Consider the following 24,937-nt stretch of genomic DNA (forward strand, 5'->3'; position numbering starts at 1 on the left):
CAAAGATTATTAACATGTTCAGTCCCACAACGTCAGTTCACTGACGTTGTGTCATTTTTCTGGACTTAAGAAAAAGGCGGGTTGCTAGCTTGTGCAGGAGTCATCCGACGTGGCGCCAAAGCCTTGATTAAAGGTCTGACGTCATTGTTCCGGTAAACGTGGGGAAGAGTAGCTTGATTGGTTTGTGTTGTTTCGGGGACAGACATTTTGAGAATAAAACTGTTTTTGGTAACAGAAGCACATTAACATTAACATATTCATCACCACAAAGAACAGTGTTTGTGTCGTTAAATTTAAATGGAAACTCCTAGTGTAAAACAGTGCCCCCTAGATTTTGTTTTCAGCCCTATGCTAATTGTAATAGGCAATGGTTTTAAAGGTCTGCAACAGTGAGCAAAAATGGATCTCCGTTTCTGCCATAGCGGTGATGGGGAGGGTCCACTAGTCCTAGGGTCCACTAGTCTGACTAGGGTCCACTAACCCTAACCTCATTATATTATTTGATGGTGTATATTACAACCCTAAACTGATTTTAAAGTTCACCCTAAGCCCTAACCCTAACCAGGACTAGTGGACCCTAGGACTAGTGGGAAGTTCTTGCGGTGTTGCCGCAGACAGGATTAAACCATGCTAACAACTAACGCTGCTAACTTTATATACAATAAAAGAAATTCCATATATATTTCTTGCTAATAAAACAACTTGTGCCTGGGTCACTGTTAGCTGATATGGCTGAATTAGCAATTAAAAAAATAATTTAAAATAACCAAATGACTGGAAATTCATAGACAGACACCCCCCTATAAAAACCCAACAAAAAATAGTTTAAATTGTAAAATCCTCTTACCTTTACCGCATGTAGTAACTACAGGAACAAAGATCAGAGAGCTATGTCCGGTCACCATGGGTACCGAAAAGGGGAGAATAAGGAAAACGATTCTAGGGGCCCATGAAAATTCAGTAAGGTATATCTTATATATTATATTCCAATTCTAAGGTGGAACTATGGTAGTATATAAAGGTATATCTAAATATCTAAAAGGGAAGAGTAAAATAGGAGAGTAGAAAAGAGTAGAGTAGAGCCACTTAGGTGCCTGGTCTTGAGAACCAGGGATGGTAGGTTTGACACGGGCCCACAGAGGCACCTAATACAATTATAATACTGACAAAATAATATAAGGGGGCCCAAAATCCCTGACGGCGACCCTGCCAGACACTAATTTGAAAGTCACTGCAAAATTCCCATTTATTGAGACCACATGAGTACATATCCAGAAACATAATGCTGGGGGGCGATGTTTTGCACTTGAAGAAATATAAACTAACCCCCACCCATTTTTTTTTCTTTGTCATCAATTTACAGAAGATTCTGAGATTAAAAAGCAAATAACTGGAGTTGCATTCTTTTTGTACATGGTGTCAAGAAATTTGATGGAATTTTATTGGAATGCAATGAAGTGATTTGGTCATGGTGGCTGCTTCATCGTAATCTGCTGCACGGTTGCCGTTGGTAACGGTTCTTTTCTTGACCTTAGTCAAGCTTATACTTATAGTAGTCAGTGGGAATTTATCTCTAACTTGACTTCACTGAGTTGAATTTGAGAGATCTCCTATCTGTTATCGTCAGGGACGGAAGCATTTCAAATCTACTCTCTCGCTGAGTTTTTTTCGTGCCAGCTGTGACTGGAGAAACAGTGTCGGCGTGGACGTGGTGAACCTACAAAAACAGATAAAATAAGTGAGACTCGACAGGTCCGACACAAGCTTATATCCTATCTAACGGACAGAGAGAGAGAAGAGGTGGTGGCGTGTTACATTTGGCCGAGTTTTTGGCTCTACAGGAGATCGATGCTCCAACCCAGAGCTGGAAATTCACAGGAAAAATCCACTTTTAAAATGTAAGGAAATAACAAGTATGACTGAATAATTTGCATTGTTTTTGTCTCGATGTTTTGTCTTTAAGTTTCAACTGGAATGCAGGAGTGTGAACTTTGGAATTTTCCAAACACAGTGGATTGCAGCACATTCCACTCAGAGTGGGTGGCACCTTGTCAGTCGGTCCCGCCTTCGACCGTTTGGGCGCTGCGTTTTTCAAATCTGAGCAATAACTTCATTTTAAAACCACAGTAGATCTAAAGGTTTGACCTCGCCAGTTCTTTCACCAAGCAGAGGGACACAGTTCTTCATTCTGTCTCTACGTCTGATTCATGCTCTCAGTCCATCTCGTGTTCGAATCCATCTACACCTCCTCTGACCATCAACCACTTGGCTTGGATGTGCACTTGCAGAACGCTGTTGGTCTACTTCAGTCCATTTGGATTTGACCCAAAAATCAATTTTATTAATCTCATCTAATGTCACTTGAGTACAACGTATAAATTTTCTTGGGCGTTTGTGCTGATCCAGTACGGGACAGAAGGTCTTCCCCGACCGCAGCCTCTTCTGCCTGTGTCATCTGATCCTGACGGTTATGCCAAGACTAGAAAAGACGTGGAGACAGAGACATGAGTTAGGGGACTGCTTACGGGAGATGTGTGTATATGTGTGTGTGTGGGGGGGGGATGTTGTGTAATGACGCTTTGGATGTCCTAGGTGGTGCTGTGGCTAACACAGCAGTGTAGGTACAGTAGAGCTCCGAGAGAACAAGAGAGCATTTAAAGAGCTTAGAGTGGGCTTGGCCGAGGTCCAGGCCCAGTGAGAGTGGGCAACAATAGAAAATTGTATGAAGGCCCCGCGGTTGTTTTTCAGTGTCAAATCGTACCAAGAACATGCTGCTATTCCACTCCAGAAATTTGCATTTGAGGCATGCCGGCGATTCCCCCTTCAGATCAAAGGTCAAGTGCACTTGCACTATAGGTCAGAGAAGCCTCCTGCAGCATTAGAAATTGTTTCTAGTCACCAATGCCTGGTCCCAAATCTTAGTCCTGAAAACCAGCAGGTACACTCATGAGGTTTCCGAGCACGTGGTCCTCTGTGCAATGACAAATTTGTTTAATTTATTTTTTGTTTTTGTCAGTTCAACTCAACCCAAAGCAACGTGATTGCTTTGGGTTCCACTACCCCGTGTTACACCTTATTCCAAACAACAATGGAACAATGCAATTTCAAGCTGTTACTCAGATAAGCCGTATCAACAAATTGTCTTCCATGACATTGGGAATGATGGGAATAACTTTGAAGAGTTTGCATATGAAAGTACTTTAATTTTAAGCAAAGATTTGGGGCATCCCACCAAACAACACAGACCTCTGTTCTGCTGTCAAACACTGGTCCTGACAGTAATTGTTCTCAGACATGTTTTAGCTACTGACCTGTTTGCTCGATAATTCCGGCATGGCCCCAAAAAATAGTCAACGTTCCAAAATTAAATTTAATCCTTGTTTCCCTGTCAGTGAGACCAGACCCTGTGCAGATGCTGTAGTGGCGTCCTGTCTGTGATGGCGCTGGTTTCTCTTGGCATTCCGTCCTCTGTCACCTAGAGGGTCTTTCGTTTGGGAAGTATGGCTTTCCTGAAAGAGGTGGTGGTGGTGCCTCTGCTGAAGGAGGCGCTGCCCAGCGAGATCTTGGTCTTTCCGCTGGTTATGGTGGAGGAGCCCAGAGATGTTGTGCTCCTGCCTCGGGTGATGGAGGAGTTGCCCATGGCCAGCTTGCTTTTGCCCCTCTTTATGGTGGTGTTGCCCAGAGTTAAGGCCGTCTTCCCCTCGGTGAAGCTGGTGTTGCCCATTGAGGAGACGCTCGTCTTCCTGACCCAGATTTGACAGCAGGGTTCGGGTCTCACTCAATGTGAAGCATCGCAGACTCATGCAGCACGCCCTGCTCTGAAAACCCTTGGGGGTGATAGTAACATCAGCTCCAATCCAGAGCAGACCAGAATGCTAAGCATGGATTGCGCGACCCCCGTGTGGCATAATGCCTTTGTTGAGCTGGTTAGACGTGGGCTCTGGAAGGCCACATACCACCCATGTGTCCCTGTGAATGGACAGAGGCAGCCGTAGGTGGCCACAGCCTATCTGGGGGGACTGGGACAGTGGCGTGATTGTCCCCTTGCCACGTCAACACCAGACGGTTGAAGGACACATTGTTGCAAAGGGGACAATCTGTGGTGACATCACTTTCTTCTGAGCTATTGTTCCCTTTAGCCTGTGATTGTAAGACATCTCCTCTGCGTGTGACTACACTGTAAAAAGAAAAGGTTGTTTTTAATGGTAAACAACTGGCAGCTGCAGTTGCCAGAATAATTCTGTAAAAAATATGTAAATACCTTTACAGAACAAGATGTATATTTTATGGTATGAGGCTTGTTTGATTTACCAAACAAATTTTTATTTGTAAACCAGTAAATCAAACAGGATTTAAATGTTTTTTTTTACTAAATTAACATTATCATGCTGTGTTTCAAATAATTTCTGTAGAATTTAAATGCAGTTATTATTTTTTGTACATTAAATCCATTCAATGAGATTTTATTGTGCTACTTCTATTTTGCTCAGAGCTACCACAAGAGATTTGGGATGGGACCCACACATTGATCTAGTTTTTTTTTTTTTCTTTCTTTTTTTTTTCCCCGAGCACAAATCCAGCTGTATAAGGTGTATTGGCTCCAACAGCCTTAAATTTAGGATATTTCGCTTGGGAGATCAGCACACTTACCATTTCTGGCAATGTGCTGTCACACAATAGAAACTACTCTGAATAAATAATGAATTGTATATCATATTGCCATATTAACTTATTTTTACTGTATTTGTACTGGGTATGTTAATGTGAAGAATCCTGAAAACAATCATGTCTGTTTAGAATTGAGTAAGCCAGTATAACAAAAAGATAAAAGTTATTCTGCAGTTCCTTATATTTTCAGACTGACTTGGGCAATATCATAGAAAGGTAGTGCTTATTTATTTATTTATTTTCAGATGCCAGTACTTTTATACTGTAAAATCTACAGTATTTTCTGTAAAGGTATGTCCATATTTTCAAAGGTTTTTTTTTTTCTTTTCTTTTTTGTTAGTTTTTTACATTATTATTATTTTGTCACCCACAGCTACCAGGCTTTTTTTTCTTTCTTTTTTTTTTTGTAAAAACAAAACAAAACCAGATTTTTTTACAGTGTATAAAATAGGTGAAATGAGAGTTTGTTGTTATCCACATATCGAGATGAGGCTTTAATGACACCTCACATGTATGTTTTTCTGTCTGCTTGAAATATGGTTGTGGATCCTGAAACTGGTTTTTATAATCATCCATGTCTGTGCTCATGGTTTGTCAAAAGCCAGTGTTCCTTTTGAGTGCTGTCACCTTGTGGCATTTGCAGCTTGAAATATTCAACGTGCAAAAACAATCAGGCCACGCAAGTTTCATGCATGTTACTTTTATAAGCACGGTTAAACTTTACAGTCATCAGAACTGGGTGTGTTGGTGAACATATTAATGAGGACAGACCTTAAAATGGGAATGCGGAACATTCTGCATCCAAAAAAACTAAAAAACGTAGGCATGTTGATGACCGTAGCAGAGCGCTGCTGGTGAAATGTGTCCGCTTTCTCATGCACAGCTGTTTCACGCCCCCCCTGCCAAAGCGACATGCTGAACACTGTCGTCTCAGCTCGTCACATTTGCATAACGCACCCAGTGCCGCACTGGAAGCTCTCGACTGAAAATGCGTTTCATCTGCACCTCACTTACTTATCTGGGAATCCTGAGTTGCAGAAACAGTTGATTAAAAACATCACATCTCATTCAGCGGTAAATCCAGACATACAGAAACTCATTTGGTGTTAACTTCTGACGCTACTGACCTGCTAACCCTGACCAGATAAGACATGTGCTCGGGCTTTGTGAGTGTGTGTGTGTGTGCAGTGTTCAAGTGTGAAAGTCCCAGTAGACGTTGCTGTGCGTCTCTTTGCCCCTAACAAGCGTGGTTTTAACCACAGACACAGACTTGGTCCCGTGGGTGAAGGTCAACGTGGTGAGTGAGCTCGTGGTCTCCCCCCGTGTAACAGAGGTTGTGCCTGCCGCTATGGCCGTGCCGCCCAGAGTTATGGTGGTTCTACTCCAGGAGATTGAGGATTTACCCCAGGAGATGGCGTATTTATTCCTCAGGATCAAAACCCTGCCTTTTTTGAAGGAGGTCTTGCTTGACAAGAATGCGGTTTTCCACTCATTGCTAGAGTCTTTTTTCATCTGCTTGGCTGCTCTGGGTGTCTTCGGAGTTCTTTCCATCTAGGTTGTCCTGCGCTTTGGCATCAACGCTTTGCGGAAGGAGGTGGTCGTGGTTCCCCGGCTGAAGCTGGCACGCCCTAGAGCCACAGTTGTCTTTTGACGTTGGATGGTGGAGTCTCCCATGGAGGTGGTGGTCACTCCCCTGAAGATAGAGGAGTTGCCCAAGGAGACGGTTGTCTTTCCCCTGGCGATAGAGGTGCTGCCCACAGCGAGGGCAGTCTTGCCCTCTGTGATGCTAGTGTTGCCCATGGAAGCAGAGGTGGCCAGCCCGTTCCCGCTCCTGGATGCTGGTTCCTAGCATGCACACTGCATACCTGCTTCCCTGTTGGTGCAGTGGGGTGAAGCATGCAAGGTCAAAAAGCCAAAGCAGCGTTGTGGCAGCAGCTGCCCTAAATAGGTCAGACCACCATGTATAGCCAAGGGGGAGGGAATGATTTGATCATTCTTCTTCTGATGCTGGTCGGTCCTTCAGAGAGACCAGAGCTAAAAGGACCTGGGAGCCCAGCGTGCACAGAAACCGAGAGGACAGGGCTTTAATTGTGTTGCTGTCATGATAACACTGCCACAGCGCTGAAGAGGTACATTGTGGACTACACAAGACAATCGAGGTGACCTCAGTATGATAAGATGGCGTGATTCCCAACAAGAAAAAAAAGCCCTCCCCACTATCCCACTATTGTGGCCGAGTTCAAATACAGTGGTACATTTGTCCGCTTTGTTACAGTACAGAGCCGCGTTTCACCGCCATGAGCAGCTCCCAGAAGAAAATGAAAGCCTGTCACATAGAAACATTACATTTTTAATCATTCTTTTGTGTCTTTCCTTCTTCCATTTCAGATTTTCTGTAAAGACCCTTCTGGAAAAATACACTGCAGAGCCCATAGATGACTCATGTGACGAATTTGTCAACTTTGCCGCCATTTTGGAGCACATCCTCAGCCACCGCTTCAAAGGTAAAAAAAAAAATACAACAATGCTAATTATGGCTACGTTACAACGAAGTCATTAATGCAAGAAGCGGCGGAGCGTGGGTGGGCTGAACACACCCCTCTCTTTGAGTCCAAACCAGCTAAGCTAACAGGCTAACCTCAGTTTGGGTGTTTGTGAAATCATATTTTGTAATTGTCGTCGTAAGGATTGTCTTTGGTGTGGGCATAAAAAATTATGAGCCATTTACTGTCTCAGTAATCTGGATCTAACAGACGAAGCTAAAAACAGAGGGAAGGGCTTACTAGTCCGAAGGTTCACTAGTCTGAAGGTTCAGTAGTTTATGTGTGTATTTACTCCAGATTAAGCCAAACATCGCAGTCCACAGAGTCGCCCGTGAGGGTTCGATAATTGCCATTTGAATTGAAACTTGGCATCAAAATATACTCATTTATTGACCTGAACCTTCAGACTAGTTTGGACCTGTTCTCACCAAGAGCTGCTAAAAGTGCTAACGCTGTTAGTCTACAACATTAAATAAGATGCAAGTTTCACTCGGTGTGAATATTACAGCAAGGGATGTCTGAGGAGAATACAAAATATATATTTATTTAAAATACAGCAGTATTTAAAATACTCCTGCTAAAATAACCTTTAGGCCACCATTTCCCTTAAGTTGCCAAAAACATTGAAAGGGAATCGCATTGCTTGAGCACCTAAATATTTATATATTCTTAAAGATAGAAAGTGGCGACACATTAACATATTTATACAGTAGTGTTCAGAATAATAGTAGTGCTATGTGACTAAAAAGATTAATCCAGGTTTTGAGTATATTTCTTATTGTTACATGGGAAACAAGGTACCAGTAGATTCAGTAGATTCTCACAAATCCAACAAGACCAAGCATTCATGATATGCACACTCTTAAGGCTATGAAATTGGGGTATTAGTAAAAAAAAAAAAGTAGAAAAGGGGGTGTTCACAATAATAGTAGCATCTGCTGTTGACGCTACAAACTCAAAACTATTATGTTCAAACTGCTTTTTTAGCAATCCTGTGAATCACTAAACTAGTATTTAGTTGTATAACCACAGTTTTTCATGATTTCTTCACATCTGCAAGACATTAATTTTGTTGGTTTGGAACCAAGATTTTGCTGGTTTACTAGTGTGCGTGGGGTCATTGTCTTGTTGAAACACCCATTTCAAGGGCATGTCCTCTTCAGCATAAGGCAACATGACCTCTTCAAGTATTTTGACATATCCAAACTGATCCATGATACCTGGTATGTGATATATAGGCCCAACACCATAGTAGGAGAAACATGCCCATATCATGATGCTTGTGGCTTGAATTCAGAGTTTGGGGGTCGTCTCACAAACTGTCTGCGGCCCTTGGACCCAAAAAGAACAATTTTACTCTCATCAGTCCACAAAATATTCCTCCATTTCTCTTTAGGCCAGTTGATGTGTTCTTTGGCAAATTGTAACCTCTTCTGCACATGTCTTTTATTTAACAGAGGGACTTTGCGGGGGATTCTTGCAAATAAATTAGCTTCACACAGGCGTCTTCTAACTGTCACAGCACTTACAGGTAACTCCAGACTGTCTTTGATCATCCTGGAGCTGATCAATGGGTGAGCCTTTGCCGTTCTGGTTATTCTTCTATCCATTTTCATGGTTGTTTTCCATTTTCTTCCATGCGTCTGTGGTGTTTTTGTCCATTTTAAGTTCAAGTTTCAAGTTTATTTGCCATTTGCAGTATTAAAACCACATTTGAAAAATGGTGCAAGGAGCTCAAAAGTGCACTAGCAAGACATACACAAACAATAAAAAGACATAAAAGAACATAAAAATGCCATAAAAACAACAAAGCCACAAAAGTATTGGAGATCATTGGAGATGAACAGCCTATAATTTTTTGCACCTGCATATAAGTTTTCCCCTCTCCAATCAACTTTTTAATCAAACTATGCCGTTCTTCTGAACAATGTCTTGAACGTCCCATTTTCCTCAGGCTTTCAAAGAGAAAAGCATGTTCAACAGGTGCTGGCTTCATCCTTAAATAGGGGACACCTGATTCACACCTGTTTGTTCCACAAAATTGACAAACTCACTGACTGAATGCCACACTACTATTATTGTGAACACCCCCTTTTCTACTTTTTTTTTTACTAATAGCCCAATTTCATAGCCTTAAGAGTGTGCATATCATGAATGCTTGGTCTTGTTGGATTTGTGAGAATCTACTGAATCTACTGGTACCTTGTTTCCCGTGTAACAATAAGAAATATACTCAAAACCTGGATTAATCTTTTTAGTCACATAGCTCTACTATTATTCTGAACACTACTGTATGTATACTATGCCTAACTCTAACCCTGACAGTAAGACACCCTGCCCCATTCAACACACACTTTTAGAAAAAGCCTTTCTCAAGATCAAATATATACTTTTTTAAATTAATGCCAATTGAAGCACATTTTATGGGCAGCCCCCCCCAATTTCTTTTATCAGTCTATTGGTAGTGAACACTTTTCAGAGCATGGTTAGCTTTCTGTGAGCATTTTTAATCCAGTCTTATTTTTTTTTTCTTGCCTTCTTCCAGCATTACACTCTATCACACCACTATTGCTTGGCTGCTTGAGACTTTTTTGATGACTCTGCTGCATTTATCACCATGAGCTTAAAGTTAGCATCATAACTTATCAGCAGTCCCACAGGCACTGTGTTTATATAGCATTTATTTCTCAGCAGAAAATGGCTCTCATGCTGTAGAGTGCTTTATTCCAGCATTTTCTCAAAAAAGAACTGTGAGTGAGTTTTGTTTCTATGATGACAGTGAGCATCTACCAACTAGCTTACAGTGTGATAAAAAAAAACCCCACAACACTTATGGTCAACATTTAGACTGTCCAGCTGTTTCCATAGAAAGTTGGACGGTTGGTCATGTTTGTTTCATGGGTATTTGGCGCCACCTACTGCTGCAGATGACTGACATTTGAAAAGTCTTGACCCTGAATGTAAGACGGCCCTATTTTTTTCAGCTGTATTTCCAAGAAAGAAAGAAAAAAAAAAAGCCAAAACACTACCTTATATTCAGAATGGTATTGTACTTGACTAGTGCAGGGGCAGTGACCAAGTGCACTTGGTTTCAGTACAGAAGGTTCCCAGTTCAAACCCCACCCCCCTGCCACATTTCTCCATGTAACGTGGACTTGTGTCAAGAAGGGCACCTGGTGTAAATCAACATATAGCTCACCTTGGATCTGCTGTAGCGACCCCAAGTGAAAACACGGGAACAGCCAAAGGGACTTACTATTGTGCTTTGCTGTTTTTCATATGAAAACTTTAGGTCACAATATGTATTCATAAGCATATTTTATTTTTCTTTTTGTCCTTATAAATGTGAGACAGACATGTCTCAGACTGTTTCCTCTTGGAGGAGGAATACACTCTTGCACAGCCTTCCAGTTTCAGTTGAACTGATGCTGCGGTTGCACGCTGATATTGTAAGTTGCTAGCGGAGCATGAAAGATTTATTGTAATATTATCATTTTGGACCAGGTTCAGGAAGCTGGTTCAGCTCAGATGGACACCGCAGTTTCTGGGAATACATCCGGCTCTCGTGCAACAAAGTGCAGAACAATTGCATCAGCAGCATCGAAAACATAGAGAACATCAGCACATCTAGAGCCAAGGCAAGAATATTTACTGCATGAAGAAAAACAGAGTTTTTGTCAAAGTTCTCTATCCATTCATCACTTATTTCATTCTGCTGTACATGTGCAGGGACGGGCATGGATTCGAGTGGCCCTGATGGAAAAACGTCTGTCTGAATATTTGTCCACAGCCCTGAGGGACACCAGAATAACCAGGTGAGCATTTATTTAACTCAGTAAATCTGACACATTTCTCACTTAAACCTGGAACGAGCTAGATGTTAGGAAAATCTAAAATTAGGCTTTTAGGTGGAGGTAGCACCATGGGCCCTACATTGCACAGTGCAATGTAAACAGTGTTCCGAGTTTCCAGCCAGCATATGTAGTTGTTGTTTTCACGCTCAGTGCCCAGGTTCTTTATGACATTAAATAGCTGACACCTTTTACTGTAGTTTAACTTTCCAGAGTTTAGCCCAAAGGCTATTTCCTAAAACCATTAAAACCCAAAGTAGGCTGTAATGGGGGATTTTCAAGTTGCAATAGAGCAGCGCCTACAGGCATTCGTGATGACATCACAACTCTGTCTGGTTCGGGAGACGTGGTTTCATTCAAGAGCAAGAACTGTCAAGAAACTTTCTCATCGCTGTTTGGAGTTGAGTGGAGGAATCGTCTTTTGAATGCTTGAATAACGATGGCAGTTGCACAAAGAAATCAAATGATAGTGAAAACATGTTCATTGCGCCCAGAATGTTGGTATTTTGGTCGTTGAGCTTTCCTAGCAACGAATGTAAATCCCCAGTCACACGGCGCTAACGAAGGACACTGAAGCCAAAAAGAAGAAATCTAAACTTAAGTTGACTTCTGGAGACATCGTTTAACCGGTGTCCAACTTCGATCAGTCAACCGCTCTGTGAGGCATCATAACATCCGATCAGTTAGCCGCTCAGTGAGGCATCATAACATGAAATCTGTTAGCCGCTCCGTTAGGCATCATAACATCGGATCAGTTAGCCGCTCCGTGAGGCATCATAACATCCGATCTGTTAGCCGCTCCATTAGGCGTCATAACATCGAATCAGTTAGCTGCTCAGTGAGGCATCATAACATCCGATCAGTTAGCCGCTCAGTGAGGCGTCATAACATCCGATCAGTTAGCCGCTCAGTGAGGCATCATAACATGAAATCTGATAGCCGTCCGTTAGGCATCATAACATCCGATCAGTTAGCCGCTCCGTTAGGCATCATAACATCGGATCAGTTAGCCGCTCCGTGAGGCATCATAACATCCGATCTGTTAGCTGCTCCGTTAGGCATCATAACATCGAATCAGTTAGCTGCTCAGTGAGGCATCATAACATCCGATCAGTTAGCCGCTCAGTGAGGCATCATAACATCCGATCAGTTAGCCGCTCAGTGAGGCATCATAACATCCGATCAGTTAGCCGCTCAGTGAGGCATCATAACATGAAATCTGTTAGCCGCTCCGTTAGGCATCATAACATCGGATCAGTTAGCCGCTCCGTGAGGCATCATAACATCCGATCTGTTAGCCGCTCCGTTAGGCGTCATAACATCGAATCAGTTAGCTGCTCAGTGAGGCATCATAACATCCGATCAGTTAGCCGCTCAGTGAGGCGTCATAACATCCGATCAGTTAGCCGCTCAGTGAGGCATCATAACATGAAATCTGATAGCCGTCCGTTAGGCATCATAACATCCGATCAGTTAGCCGCTCCGTTAGGCATCATAACATCGGATCAGTTAGCCGCTCCGTGAGGCATCATAACATCCGATCTGTTAGCTGCTCCGTTAGGCGTCATAACATCGAATCAGTTAGCTGCTCAGTGAGGCATCATAACATCCGATCAGTTAGCCGCTCAGTGAGGCATCATAACATCCGATCAGTTAGCCGCTCAGTGAGGCATCATAACATCCGATCAGTTAGCCGCTCAGTGAGGCATCATAACATGAAATCTGTTAGCCGCTCCGTTAGGCATCATAACATCGGATCAGTTAGCCGCTCCGTGAGGCATCATAACATCCGATCTGTTAGCCGCTCCGTTAGGCGTCATAACATCGAATCAGTTAGCTGCTCAGTGAGGCATCATAACATCCGATCAGTTAGCCGCTCAGTGAGGCGTCATAACATCCGATCAGTTAGCCGCTCAGTGAGGCATCATAACATGAAATCTGATAGCCGTCCGTTAGGCATCATAACATCCGATCAGTTAGCTGCTCCGTTAGGCATCATAACATCGGATCAGTTAGCCGCTCCGTGAGGCATCATAACATCCGATCTGTTAGCTGCTCCGTTAGGCGTCATAACATCGAATCAGTTAGCTGCTCAGTGAGGCATCATAACATCCGATCAGTTAGCCGCTCAGTGAGGCGTCATAACATCCGATCAGTTAGCTGCTCAGTGAGGCATCATAACATGAAATCTGATAGCCGTCCGTTAGGCATCATAACATCCGATCAGTTAGCCGCTCCGTTAGGCGTCATAACATCGAATCAGTTAGCTGCTCAGTGAGGCATCATATAACAACCGATCGATTAGCACCTCCGTGAGGCGTCATAACATCCGATCAGTTAGCCGCTCAGTGAGGCATCATAACATGAAATCTGTTAGCCGTCCGTTAGGCATCATAACATCCGATCAGTTAGCCGCTCAGTGAGGCATCATAACATGAAATCTGTTAGCCGTCCGTTAGGCATCATAACATCCGATCAGTTAGCCGCTCAGTGAGGCATCATAACATGAAATATGTTAGCCGCTCCATTAGGCATCATAACATCGGATCAGTTAGCCGCTCCGTTAGGCGTCATAACATCAGATCAGTTAGCCGCTCCATGAGGCATCATAACATCCGATCGGTTAGCCGCTCCGTTAGGCGTCATAACATCAGATCAGTTAGCCGCTCAGTGAGGCATCATAACATCACATCAGTTAGCCGCTCCGTTAGGCGTCATAACATCGAATCAGTTAGCTGCTCAGTGATGCATCATATAACAACCGATTGATTAGTCGCTCCGTGAGGCGTCATAACATCAGATCAGTTAGCCGCTCCATGAGGCATCATAACATCCGATCGGGTAGCCACTCAGTGAGGCATCATAACATCAGATCAGTTAGCCGCTCCATGAGGCATCATAACATCTGATCTGTTAGCCGCTCCGTTAGGCGTCATAACATCGAATCAGTTAGCTGCTCAGTGAGGCATCATATAACAACCGATCGATTAGCCGCTCCGTGAGGCGTCATAACATCAGATCAGTTAGCTGCTCCATGAGGCATCATAACATCTGATCGGTTAGCCGCTCCGTTAGGCGTCATAACATCAGATCAGTTAGCTGTTCAGTGAGGCATCATAACATCAGATCAGTTAGCCGCTCCGTTAGGCGTCATAACATCGAATCAGTTAGCTGCTCAGTGAGGCATCATATAACAACCGATTGATTAGTCGCTCAGTGAGGCATCATAACATCAGATCAGTTAGCCTCTCCATGAGGCATCATAACATCCGATCGGTTAGCCACTCAGTGAGGCATCATAACATCAGATCAGTTAGCCGCTCCATGAGGCATCATAACATCCGATCGGTTGGCCACTCAGTGAGGCATCATAACATCAGATCAGTTAGCCTCTCCGTTAGGCGTCATAACATCGAATCAGTTAGCCGCTCAGTGAGGCATCATAACATCCGATCGGTTAGCCGCTCCATGAGGCGTCATAACATCAGATCAGTTAGCCACTCAGTGAGGCATCATAACATCAGATCAGTTAGCCGCTCAGTGAGGCATCATAACATCCGATCAGTTAGCCTCTCCATTAGCCGTCATAACATCGAATCAGTTAGCCGCTCAGTGAGGCATCATAACATCCGATCGGTTAGCCACTCAGTGAGGGATCATAACATCAGATCAGTTAGCCACTCAGTGAGGCATCATAACATCAGATCAGTTAGCCTCTCCGTTAGGCGTCATAACATCGAATCAGTTAGCCGCTCAGTGAGGCATCATAACATCCGATCGGTTAGCCACTCAGTGAGGTATCATAACATCAGATCAGTTAGCCGCTCCGTTAGGCGTCATAACATCGAATCAGTTAGCCGCTCAGTGAGGCGTCATAACATTGAATCAGTTAGCCGCTCAGTGAGGCATCATATAACAACCGATCGATTAGCCGCTCCGTGAGGCGTCATAACATCAGATCAGTTAGCCGCTCCGTTTGGCGTCATAACATCAGATCGGTTAGCCACTCAGTGAGGCATCATAACATCAGATCAGTTAGCCGCTCCGTGAGGCGTCATAACATCCGATCGGTTAGCCACTCAGTGAGGCATCATAACATCAGATCAGTTAGCCGCTCCATGAGGTGTCATAACATCCGATTGGTTAGCCGCTCCGTTAGGCGTCATAACATTGAATCAGTTAGCCGCTCAGTGAGGCATCATATAACAACCGATCGATTAGCCGCTCAGTGAGGCGTCATAACATCAGATCAGTTAGCCGCTCCGTGAGGCGTCATAACATCAGATCAGTTAGCCACTCAGTGAGGCATCATAACATCAGATCAGTTAGCCTCTCCGTTAGGCGTCATAACATCGAATCAGTTAGCCGCTCAGTGAGGCATCATAACATCCGATCGGTTAGCCGCTCCATGAGGCGTCATAACATCAGATCAGTTAGCCACTCAGTGAGGCATCATAACATCAGATCAGTTAGCCGCTCAGTGAGGCATCATAACATCCGATCAGTTAGCCTCTCCATTAGCCGTCATAACATCGAATCAGTTAGCCGCTCAGTGAGGCATCATAACATCCGATCGGTTAGCCACTCAGTGAGGGATCATAACATCAGATCAGTTAGCCACTCAGTGAGGCATCATAACATCAGATCAGTTAGCCTCTCCGTTAGGCGTCATAACATCGAATCAGTTAGCCGCTCAGTGAGGCATCATAACATCCGATCGGTTAGCCACTCAGTGAGGTATCATAACATCAGATCAGTTAGCCGCTCCGTTAGGCGTCATAACATCGAATCAGTTAGCCGCTCAGTGAGGCGTCATAACATTGAATCAGTTAGCCGCTCAGTGAGGCATCATATAACAACCGATCGATTAGCCGCTCCGTGAGGCGTCATAACATCAGATCAGTTAGCCGCTCCGTTTGGCGTCATAACATCAGATCGGTTAGCCACTCAGTGAGGCATCATAACATCAGATCAGTTAGCCGCTCCGTGAGGCGTCATAACATCCGATCGGTTAGCCACTCAGTGAGGCATCATAACATCAGATCAGTTAGCCGCTCCATGAGGTGTCATAACATCCGATTGGTTAGCCGCTCCGTTAGGCGTCATAACATTGAATCAGTTAGCCGCTCAGTGAGGCATCATATAACAACCGATCGATTAGCCGCTCCGTGAGGCGTCATAACATCAGAACAGTTAGCTGCTCCATGAGGCATCATAACATCAGATGAGTTAGCCGCTCCATGAGGCGTCATAGCATCAGATCGGTTAGCCGCTCCATGAGGCATCATAACATCAGATCAGTTAGCCGCTCCATGAGGCGTCATAACATCAGATCGGTTAGCCGCTCCATGAGACGTCATAACATCAGATCAGTTAGCTGCTCCGTGAGGCGTCATAACAACCGATCGGTTAGCTGCTCCGTGAGGCGTCATAACAACAGATCAGTTAGCCGCTCCGTGAGGCGTCATAACATCAGATCAGTTAGCTGCTCCGTGAGGCGTCATAACATCAGATCAGTTAGCTGCTTCGTGAGGCGTCATAACATCAGATCAGTTAGCCGCTCCGTGAGGCGTCATAACATCAGATCAGTTAGCCACTCAGTGAGGCATCATAACATCAGATCAGTTAGCCTCTCCGTTAGGCGTCATAACATCGAATCAGTTAGCCGCTCAGTGAGGCATCATAACATCCGATCGGTTAGCCACTCAGTGAGGTATCATAACATCAGATCAGTTAGCCGCTCCGTTAGGCGTCATAACATCGAATCAGTTAGCCGCTCAGTGAGGCGTCATAACATTGAATCAGTTAGCCGCTCAGTGAGGCATCATATAACAACCGATCGATTAGCCGCTCCGTGAGGCGTCATAACATCAGATCAGTTAGCCGCTCCGTTTGGCGTCATAACATCAGATCGGTTAGCCACTCAGTGAGGCATCATAACATCAGATCAGTTAGCCGCTCCATGAGGTGTCATAACATCCGATCGGTTAGCCACTCAGTGAGGCATCATAACATCAGATCAGTTAGCCGCTCCATGAGGTGTCATAACATCCGATTGGTTAGCCGCTCCGTTAGGCGTCATAACATTGAATCAGTTAGCCGCTCAGTGAGGCATCATATAACAACCGATCGATTAGCCGCTCCGTGAGGCGTCATAACATCAGAACAGTTAGCTGCTCCATGAGGCATCATAACATCAGATGAGTTAGCCGCTCCATGAGGCGTCATAGCATCAGATCGGTTAGCCGCTCCATGAGGCATCATAACATCAGATCAGTTAGCCGCTCCATGAGGCGTCATAACATCAGGTCGGTTAGCCGCTCCATGAGACGTCATAACATCAGATCAGTTAGCTGCTCCGTGAAGCGTCATAACAACCGATCGGTTAGCTGCTCCATGAGGCATCATAACATCAGATCAGTTAGCCGCTCCGTGAGGCGTCATAACATCAGATCAGTTAGCTGCTCCGTGAGGCGTCATAACATCAGATCAGTTAGCTGCTTCGTGAGGCGTCATAACATCAGATCAGTTAGCCGCTCCGTGAGGCGTCATAACATCAGATCAGTTAGCCGCTCCGTGAGGCGTCATAACATCAGATCAGTTAGACGCTCCGTGAGGCGTCATAACAACCTATCGGTTAGCCGCTCCGTGAGGCATCATAACATCAGATCGGTTAGCCGCTCCGTGAGGCATCATAACATCAGATCAGTTAGCCGCTCCGTGAGGCGTCATAACAACCGATCGGTTAGCTGCTCCGTGAGGCGACATAACATCAGATCAGTTAGCCGCTCCGTGAGGCGTCATAACATCAGATCAGTTAGCCGCTCCGTGAGGCGTCATAACAACCGATCGGTTAGCCGCTCCGTGAGGCGTCATAACATCAGATCAGTTAGCCGCTCCGTGAGGCGTCATAACATCAGATCAGTTAGCCGCTCCGTGAGGCGTCATAACAACCGATCGGTTAGCCGCTCCGTGAGGCGTCATAACAACCGATCGGTTAGCCGCTCCGTGAGGCGTCATAACATCAGATCAGTTAGCCTCTCAGTGAGGCGTCATATAACAACCAATCGGTTAGCCGCTCTGTGAGGTGTCATAACAAGCTGTTGTTTCCAGTGACGCCAAACACGCGAGCGAGAGGCACACTAACCGGAAGTCTCGGTTTCAAAATGGCAGCGCAACTTGAAAATTGTCTATTAGATTATATGTCAGTAGCAACTTGCAAAAACTTGGCACATGCTGACTTAAAGACAAGGACAGGTGCTGTCTGATGGTTTTTAACTTCTGCCCATAACACACCTAAAACTAATTAAGAGTCCAGTCTCATTCCACACAACTCCCTAGTTTGCACTCCAGCTTGTACCCACCCCCCCACACACACACACTTTCTGACATGAGAAATACAGAAGACAGAGGGAGAGAGGTGGTATGCCTGGTAGGCCAAGAGGTAAGATTGGGTCAACCAATTGTCAATTTAGAAAATGAACCAATAGGCCAGTGTTTCTACTTTATGGACCAGTCATTGGTTAAGTGCAAGACACTTAACCCACCTTGCCTGTGTATGAATGTGGTGGTGTGGTGATGGTTGGATGGGCCATAGGTGCAGAATGGCAGCCACACTTCCATCAGTTTGCCCCAGGACAGCTGTGGCAACACTAGTAGCTCACCACCACCAATGTGTGTGAATGTGCGAGTGAATGAATAATTAAACTTGTAAAGCACTTTGGGTGTCTTGAAAATCGCTCTATAAATCCAAGTCATTACATTATATTGGGTACGTTGGCCTACTGAAAGAATGTCTGTTATGACAGACCAGTCCAGCTGAGGTGGGCACCACAACTGAGGTATTACCTAGATTTACAGAATTTGATAGTATCTCACTAGGCCTGCTGACGAAACTCATAACATCAACAAAAAGCACAACCTGTTTATTTGATCCTATACCAACAAAACTGTTTAAGGACCTGTGGCCCACTCTTGGCCCGATTGTGCTGGAAATTATTCATCGTTCTTTAACTTCTGGATCTGTTCCTAAATGTTTCAAATCTGCAGTGATTAAACCATTACTTAAGAAACCTAATCTTGACCCAAGTGTATTGACAAACTATCGGCCGATATCAAATCTATCATTTTTCTCTAAAATTCTGGAAAAAGTGGTGTCAGGGCAGCTCGTAAACTATCTTACTGAGAATAATCTCTTTGAGCCACTGCAGTCTGCTTTTAGAAAATATCATTCCACAGAGACGGCTCTCACTAAAGTGGTGAATGATCTTCTGCTTACAATGGATTCGGACACCACTACGGTTCTGTTGCTGTTAGATCTCAGTGCTGCATTTGATACAGTAGATCATCACATTCTACTTGATAGGCTGGAAAATCATTTTGGGATTACTGGGAGTGGCCTTGCATGGCTGACGTCATACTTGACCAGTCGTTCTCACTGTGTTTTGTACAGTAACACTACCTCTAACCTTAGTGACATGAAATTTGGGGTTCCACAGGGGTCTGTCTTAGGCCCCATGCTTTTCTCCCTTTATATAGCACCCCTTGGGCACATATTGCGGCGTTTTGGGATTACCTTTCACTGCTATGCAGATGATACTCAGTTATATATGCCGATAACTGCTGGTAATCTTGTTCACATAAAATCCTTAGAAGATTGCCTTGCAGCAGTGAGAAGCTGGATGTCTAGAAACTTCCTACTTTTAAACCTGAAAAGACTGAAATGATGGTTCTTGGTCCAGTGATACATCGGCATCAATTTGACCATTTAATGCTCAGCCTCGGCTCGTGTGTCATGCATCACACTGACAAAGTGAGGAACCTTGGGGTAATTTTTGATCCTTCGTTGTCCTTTGGCCTCCACATTAGAAATATTACTAGGACTGCTTTCTTCCACCTGCAAAATATAGCGAAGATTCGTCCCATCCTGTCTATGGCTGATGCTGAGACCCTGATCCATGCGTTCAACTCTTCTAGATTGGACTACTGCAATGTTCTATTTTCTGGTTTACCGCAGTCTAGCATTAGGGGTCTCCAATTGGTTCAAAATGCTGCAGCCAGACTTCTGACACGAAGCAGAAAGTTTGACCATATTACACCCATTTTGGCGTCTCTTCACTGGCTTCCTGTCCCAGTGAGATCAGATTTTAAGGTTCTGCTACTAACCTATAAAATTATTCATGGACTGGCACCTCCCTACCTAGCTGACCTAATTAAACCTTACGTACTGGCCCGGGCTTTACGTTCTCAGGGTGCAGGACTACTTTGTGTCCCTAAGGTGAATAAGAAGTCTGCGGGTCACAGAGCTTTCTCTTATCGTGCCCCTGTTCTGTGGAATGATCTCCCTGCGTCAATAAAACAATCAGATTCTGTGGAGACTTTCAAGTCCATGTTTTCCCTTTCATACGGCTAGCATACTGGTACAGTTTTGTTTTACGCTTTTTACTCTTTTAATTCATGTTATTAGTAATTGGAGCGTGCCGCAGCCTCAACTTCACCTAAATTCTGGGTCTTTTAGTGAAGTTTAGGGCTAGTGGCCGGCGATCACCTTAGTATTTCTCTGTTTTTCTTGTTGATTAATGCTGGCAAATTATACAGTATTTTTTGTCTTTCTGATGCCTGATTCTGTTTTCTCTCTGTTTAAGTGCAGCTCCTTCCAGAGATGGGAGTTGTATTTGTGCTGGAGACCCTCCTGTCCTGTGCACCAACAGCAATTCTTGTATATTAATCCGTGAATTGTTCTGTGAATTATTTCTGTAATTTGTGTCTGTATCATGGCCCAAGCAGAGGATCACCCCTTTGAGTCTGGTCTGCTTGAGGTTTCTTCCTCAGAAGGAGTTTTTCCTTACCACTGCTACTCTGGGGGTTAGTAAGGTTAGACCTTACTTGTGTGAAGTGCCTTGAGGGAACTCTGTTGTTATTTGGTGGTATATAAATGAAAATAAATTGAATTGAATCTGCATCGTTTATCATGATGTTAAAGACAACCATTATTTAAAAGGCTCACATATCTGTCTTTTCTTGATGACCCAACCTATTCTCAAAGATGCATGAAATTAAATATTTGTTATAATCCTGTTTAAACCAATTATACAAAATAGGTAAGTATAGTTGTGTAGTTTGTGATTTGGCGCTATATAAAGGAAAATAAATTGAAATTAAAACTATAGCAGACACACTTCAAAAGTATTTCTGCTAAACATTATGCATGCACCACCAAGATTGGACCCCATATCTCAGATTTCAGAGATGATGTCACCTCTTTACTTGACAGGAGGTTCTATGATGATGGAGCCATCATGTTGAGAGAGGAGGCCATGGTGCTAACCGGCATGCTGATTGGCCTGAGTGCCATTGACTTCAGGTAAAAACATGCACAATGTTCACATTTTAAAAAAACAGATACTGGAGCTCTTGGTGTGAAATTCTATTGTACCTGTATTAAGTGTCTACCAGGTGGTGATATTGCTCCATTTCAACATCTGTGAGAAATGATGAACCTGTTGCTTATAGTAGCAGATATCTGTACTTGATGACCTTTATTTAAAGTATTCATGAATATGTAAATGGACACAATCTGTTGTCTATTCTGCATGTACTTAAAACACCTCAAACATATGCAGTGTTTGTCTAAGGAGCAACGTCTGGCACTGCCAGTCCCTAGAAACAAGGCCATAGACTTTTCTCCCTTGTGGTTCCTGACAATGAAACAATCTACCAAATGTTAATAGGGCAGGGACGTCACTGTCTACATTCTTCAAAACCCAGCTTTTCCCAGAGTACCCCTGTGCCTAATAACTCAAACAACCCAAAGATGCCTAACTCGCACTTACCATGCACTTCTTTTCTCTCTTGACCTTCCATATTTCACTCTCTGGTATCAACTTACATTTTTGCATGTTGTAATTTGCATGTGTCTGTAAAGATGGTATTTGTCATTATCCTGAAGTTCCTTTTTGCACTGTAGCTTGACTGCGATTCCTCACTTGTAAGTCACTTCAGATAAAACCATCAGTTAAATTCAGGTAAAGTAAGTGTGCAGCCAGTACATTCTGAGTGCCGGTCCCAAGCCCGGATAAATGAGGAGGGTTGCGTCAGGAAGGGCATCCGGCGTAAAACAAGCCAACCCAACTATGCAGACTCAGAATCGAATTCCCATACCGGATCGGTCGCAGCCCGGGTTAACAATGTCCGCCACCGGTGCTGTTGCCCAACAGGGTGCCGGTGGAAATTGGGCTACTGCTGGGCGAAGACGACGAAGAAGAGGAGGAAAACGTTACCACGAACAGCGGGAGAAGAGGTAAAGGGACTGGTAAAGGGAGAGAGCTGGCTGATATGATGGAGAGGAGAAAGGTAGACATATTGTGTGTGCAAGAGACCAAGTGGAAGGGAAGTAAGAGCAGGAGCATCAGCGGTGGGTACAAGTTGTTGTACCATGGTGAGGACAGGAAGAGAAATGGTGTTGGGGTCATTTTAAAGGAAGAGTATGTTAAAAATGTGTTGGAGGTTAAACGAGTGTCTGACAGGGTGATGAGTGTGAAGTTGGAAATTGAAGGGGTGATGATGAATATCATCAGTGCATATGCCCCACAGGTAGGTTGTGAGATGAAGGAGAAAGAAGATTTCTGGAGTGTATTAGATGAGGTGGTGGAGAGTGTGCCCAAGCATGAAAGAGTGGTGATAGGAGCAGACTTCAATGGGCATGTTGGTGAAGGGAACAGAGGTGATGAGGAAGTAATGGGTAGATATGGTATCAAGGATAGGAATGGGGAAGGACAGATGGTAGTTGATTTTGCAAAAAGGATGGAAATGGCTGTGGTGAATACCTACTTTAAGAAAAGGGAGGAGCACAGGGTAACATATAAGAGTGGAGGAAGGTGCACACAGGTGGACTACATTCTTTATAGGAGATGCAAGCTAAAAGAAATCACAGACTGTAAGGTGGTAGCAGGAGAGAGTGTCACTAGACAGCATAGGATGGTTGTTTGTAGGATGACTTTAGAGGTAAAGAAGAAGAAGAGAGTGAGAGCTCAACAAAGGATCAGATGGTGGAAGCTGAAGGAGGAAGACTGTTGTGTGAAATTTAGCGAGCAGGTGAGAGAAGCACTAGTTGGAGGGGAAGCAATTTTGGACAACTGGAAAAGTACTGCAGATGTGGTGAGGGAGACAGCTAGGGCAGTACTGGGTATGACATGTGGACAGTGGAAGGAAGACAAGGAGACTTGGTGGTGGGATGAAAAGGTCCAGGAAAGCATAAGGAGAAAGAGGTTGGCGAAAAAGTTTTGGGATAGTCGGAGAGATGAAGAAAGTAGACAGGAGTACAAGGAGATGTGGCGTAAGGCGAGAAGAATAGTGGCAAAAGCAAAGGAAAAGGCATATTGCGAGCTGTACAAGAAGTTGAATAGTAAGGAAGGAGAAAAGGACTTGTACCGATTGGCCAAAGGGACAGAGCTGGAAAGGATGTACAGCAGGTTAGGGTGGTAAAAGATGCACATGGTAATGTGCTGACAAGTGAGGAGTGTGTGCTGAGAAGGTGGAGGGAATATTTTGAAGAGTTGATGAATAAAGAAAATGAGCGAGAGAAAAGGCTGGATGATTTGGCGAGAGTAAATCAGGAAGTACAAGAGATTAGTAAGGAAGAAGTGAGGGCTGCTATGAAGAGGATGAAGAGTGGAAAGGCAGTTGGTCCAGATGACATTCCAGTGGAGGCATGGAAATGTCTAGGAGAGATGGCAGTAGAGTTTCTAACCAGATTGTTTAATAAAATCTTGGAAAGTGAGAGGATGCCTGAGGAGTGGAGACGAAGTGTGCTGGTTCCTATTTTCAAGAACAAGGGTGATGTGCAGAGCTGCAGTAACTACAGAGGCATAAAGCTGATCAGCCACAGCATGAAGTTATGGGAAAGAGTAGTAGAAGCTAGGCTTAGAAAACAGGTGAAGATCTGTGAGCAGCAATATGGTTTCATGCCGAGAAAGAGCACTACAGATGCAATGTTTGCTCTGAGAATACTGTTGGAAAAGTACAGAGAAGGACAGAAAGAGTTACATTGTGTTTTTGTGGACTTAGAAAAAGCTTATGATAGGGTGCCAAGGGAAGAGTTGTGGCATTGTATGAGGAAGTCTGGAGTGGCAGAGAAGTATGTTAGGGTAGTGCAGGACATGTACAAGAATAGTGTGACAGCAGTGAGATGCGCAGTCGGAATGACAGACTCGTTCAAGGTGGAGGTGGGATTACACCAAGGATCAGCTCTGAGTCCTTTCTTGTTTGCAGTGGTGATGGACAGGTTGACGGATGAGATCAGACAGGAGTCCCCATGGACTATGATGTTTGCAGATGACATTGTGATCTGTAGTGAGAGTAGAGAGCAAGTTGAGATTAGTCTGGAGAAGTGGCGATATGCTTTGGAGAGAAGGGGAATGAAAGTCAGTAGAAGCAAGACTGAGTACATGTGTGTGAATGAGAGGGAGCCCAGTGGAATAGTGCAGTTACAAGGAGTAGAAGTGGTGAAAGTAGATGAGTTTAAATATTTGGGGTCAACTGTTCAAAGTAATGGAGAGTGTGGTAGAGAGGTGAAGAAGAGAGTGCAGGCAGGGTGGAGTGGGTGGAGAAAGGTGGCAGGAGTGATTTGTGACCAAAGAATATCAGCAAGAGTGAAGGGGAAAATTTACAAAACAGTAGTGAGACCAGCTATGTTGTATGGTTTAGAGACAGTGGCACTAACAAAAAGACAGGAGGCAGAGCTGAAGATGTTGAGATTCTCTTTGGGAGTGACAAGAATGGACAAGATTAGGAATGAACATATCAGAGGGACAGCTCAGGTGGGACGGTTTGGAGACAAAGTCAGAGAGGCGAGATTGAGATGGTTTGGACATGTGC

The 24,937-nt window shown here is 44.2% G+C and overlaps 1 protein-coding gene and 2 long non-coding RNA genes across 5 annotated transcripts in view; 2 read left to right on the forward strand and 1 right to left on the reverse strand.

Moving 5' to 3' along the window:
• LOC117528049 (RUN domain-containing protein 3A-like) overlaps positions 1-24,937 on the forward strand; it is an 81,967-nt gene that overhangs the window by 3,905 nt on the left and 53,125 nt on the right. For all 3 annotated transcript variants that reach the window (XM_034190571.1, XM_034190570.1, XM_034190573.1), the window contains exons 2-5: positions 7,057-7,172; positions 10,716-10,849; positions 10,941-11,026; positions 21,336-21,425. In XM_034190571.1, coding sequence (XP_034046462.1) covers positions 7,057-7,172; positions 10,716-10,849; positions 10,941-11,026; positions 21,336-21,425 — 426 coding nt within the window. The remainder of the gene's footprint in view (positions 1-7,056; positions 7,173-10,715; positions 10,850-10,940; positions 11,027-21,335; positions 21,426-24,937) is intronic.
• Positions 1,914-2,178, forward strand: LOC117528061. Its single transcript, XR_004565659.1, has 2 exons — positions 1,914-1,962; positions 2,012-2,178. It is a non-coding gene; the product is annotated as an uncharacterized LOC117528061 (long non-coding RNA).
• LOC117528062 lies at positions 2,065-3,479 on the reverse strand. Its single transcript, XR_004565660.1, has 2 exons — positions 3,312-3,479; positions 2,065-2,479 (listed from the first exon to the last, which is right to left on the reverse strand). It is a non-coding gene; the product is annotated as an uncharacterized LOC117528062 (long non-coding RNA).

The sequence above is a fragment of the Thalassophryne amazonica genome, chromosome 16 (assembly GCF_902500255.1).
Source record: "Thalassophryne amazonica chromosome 16, fThaAma1.1, whole genome shotgun sequence".
Lineage (NCBI taxonomy): Eukaryota > Metazoa > Chordata > Actinopteri > Batrachoidiformes > Batrachoididae > Thalassophryne > Thalassophryne amazonica.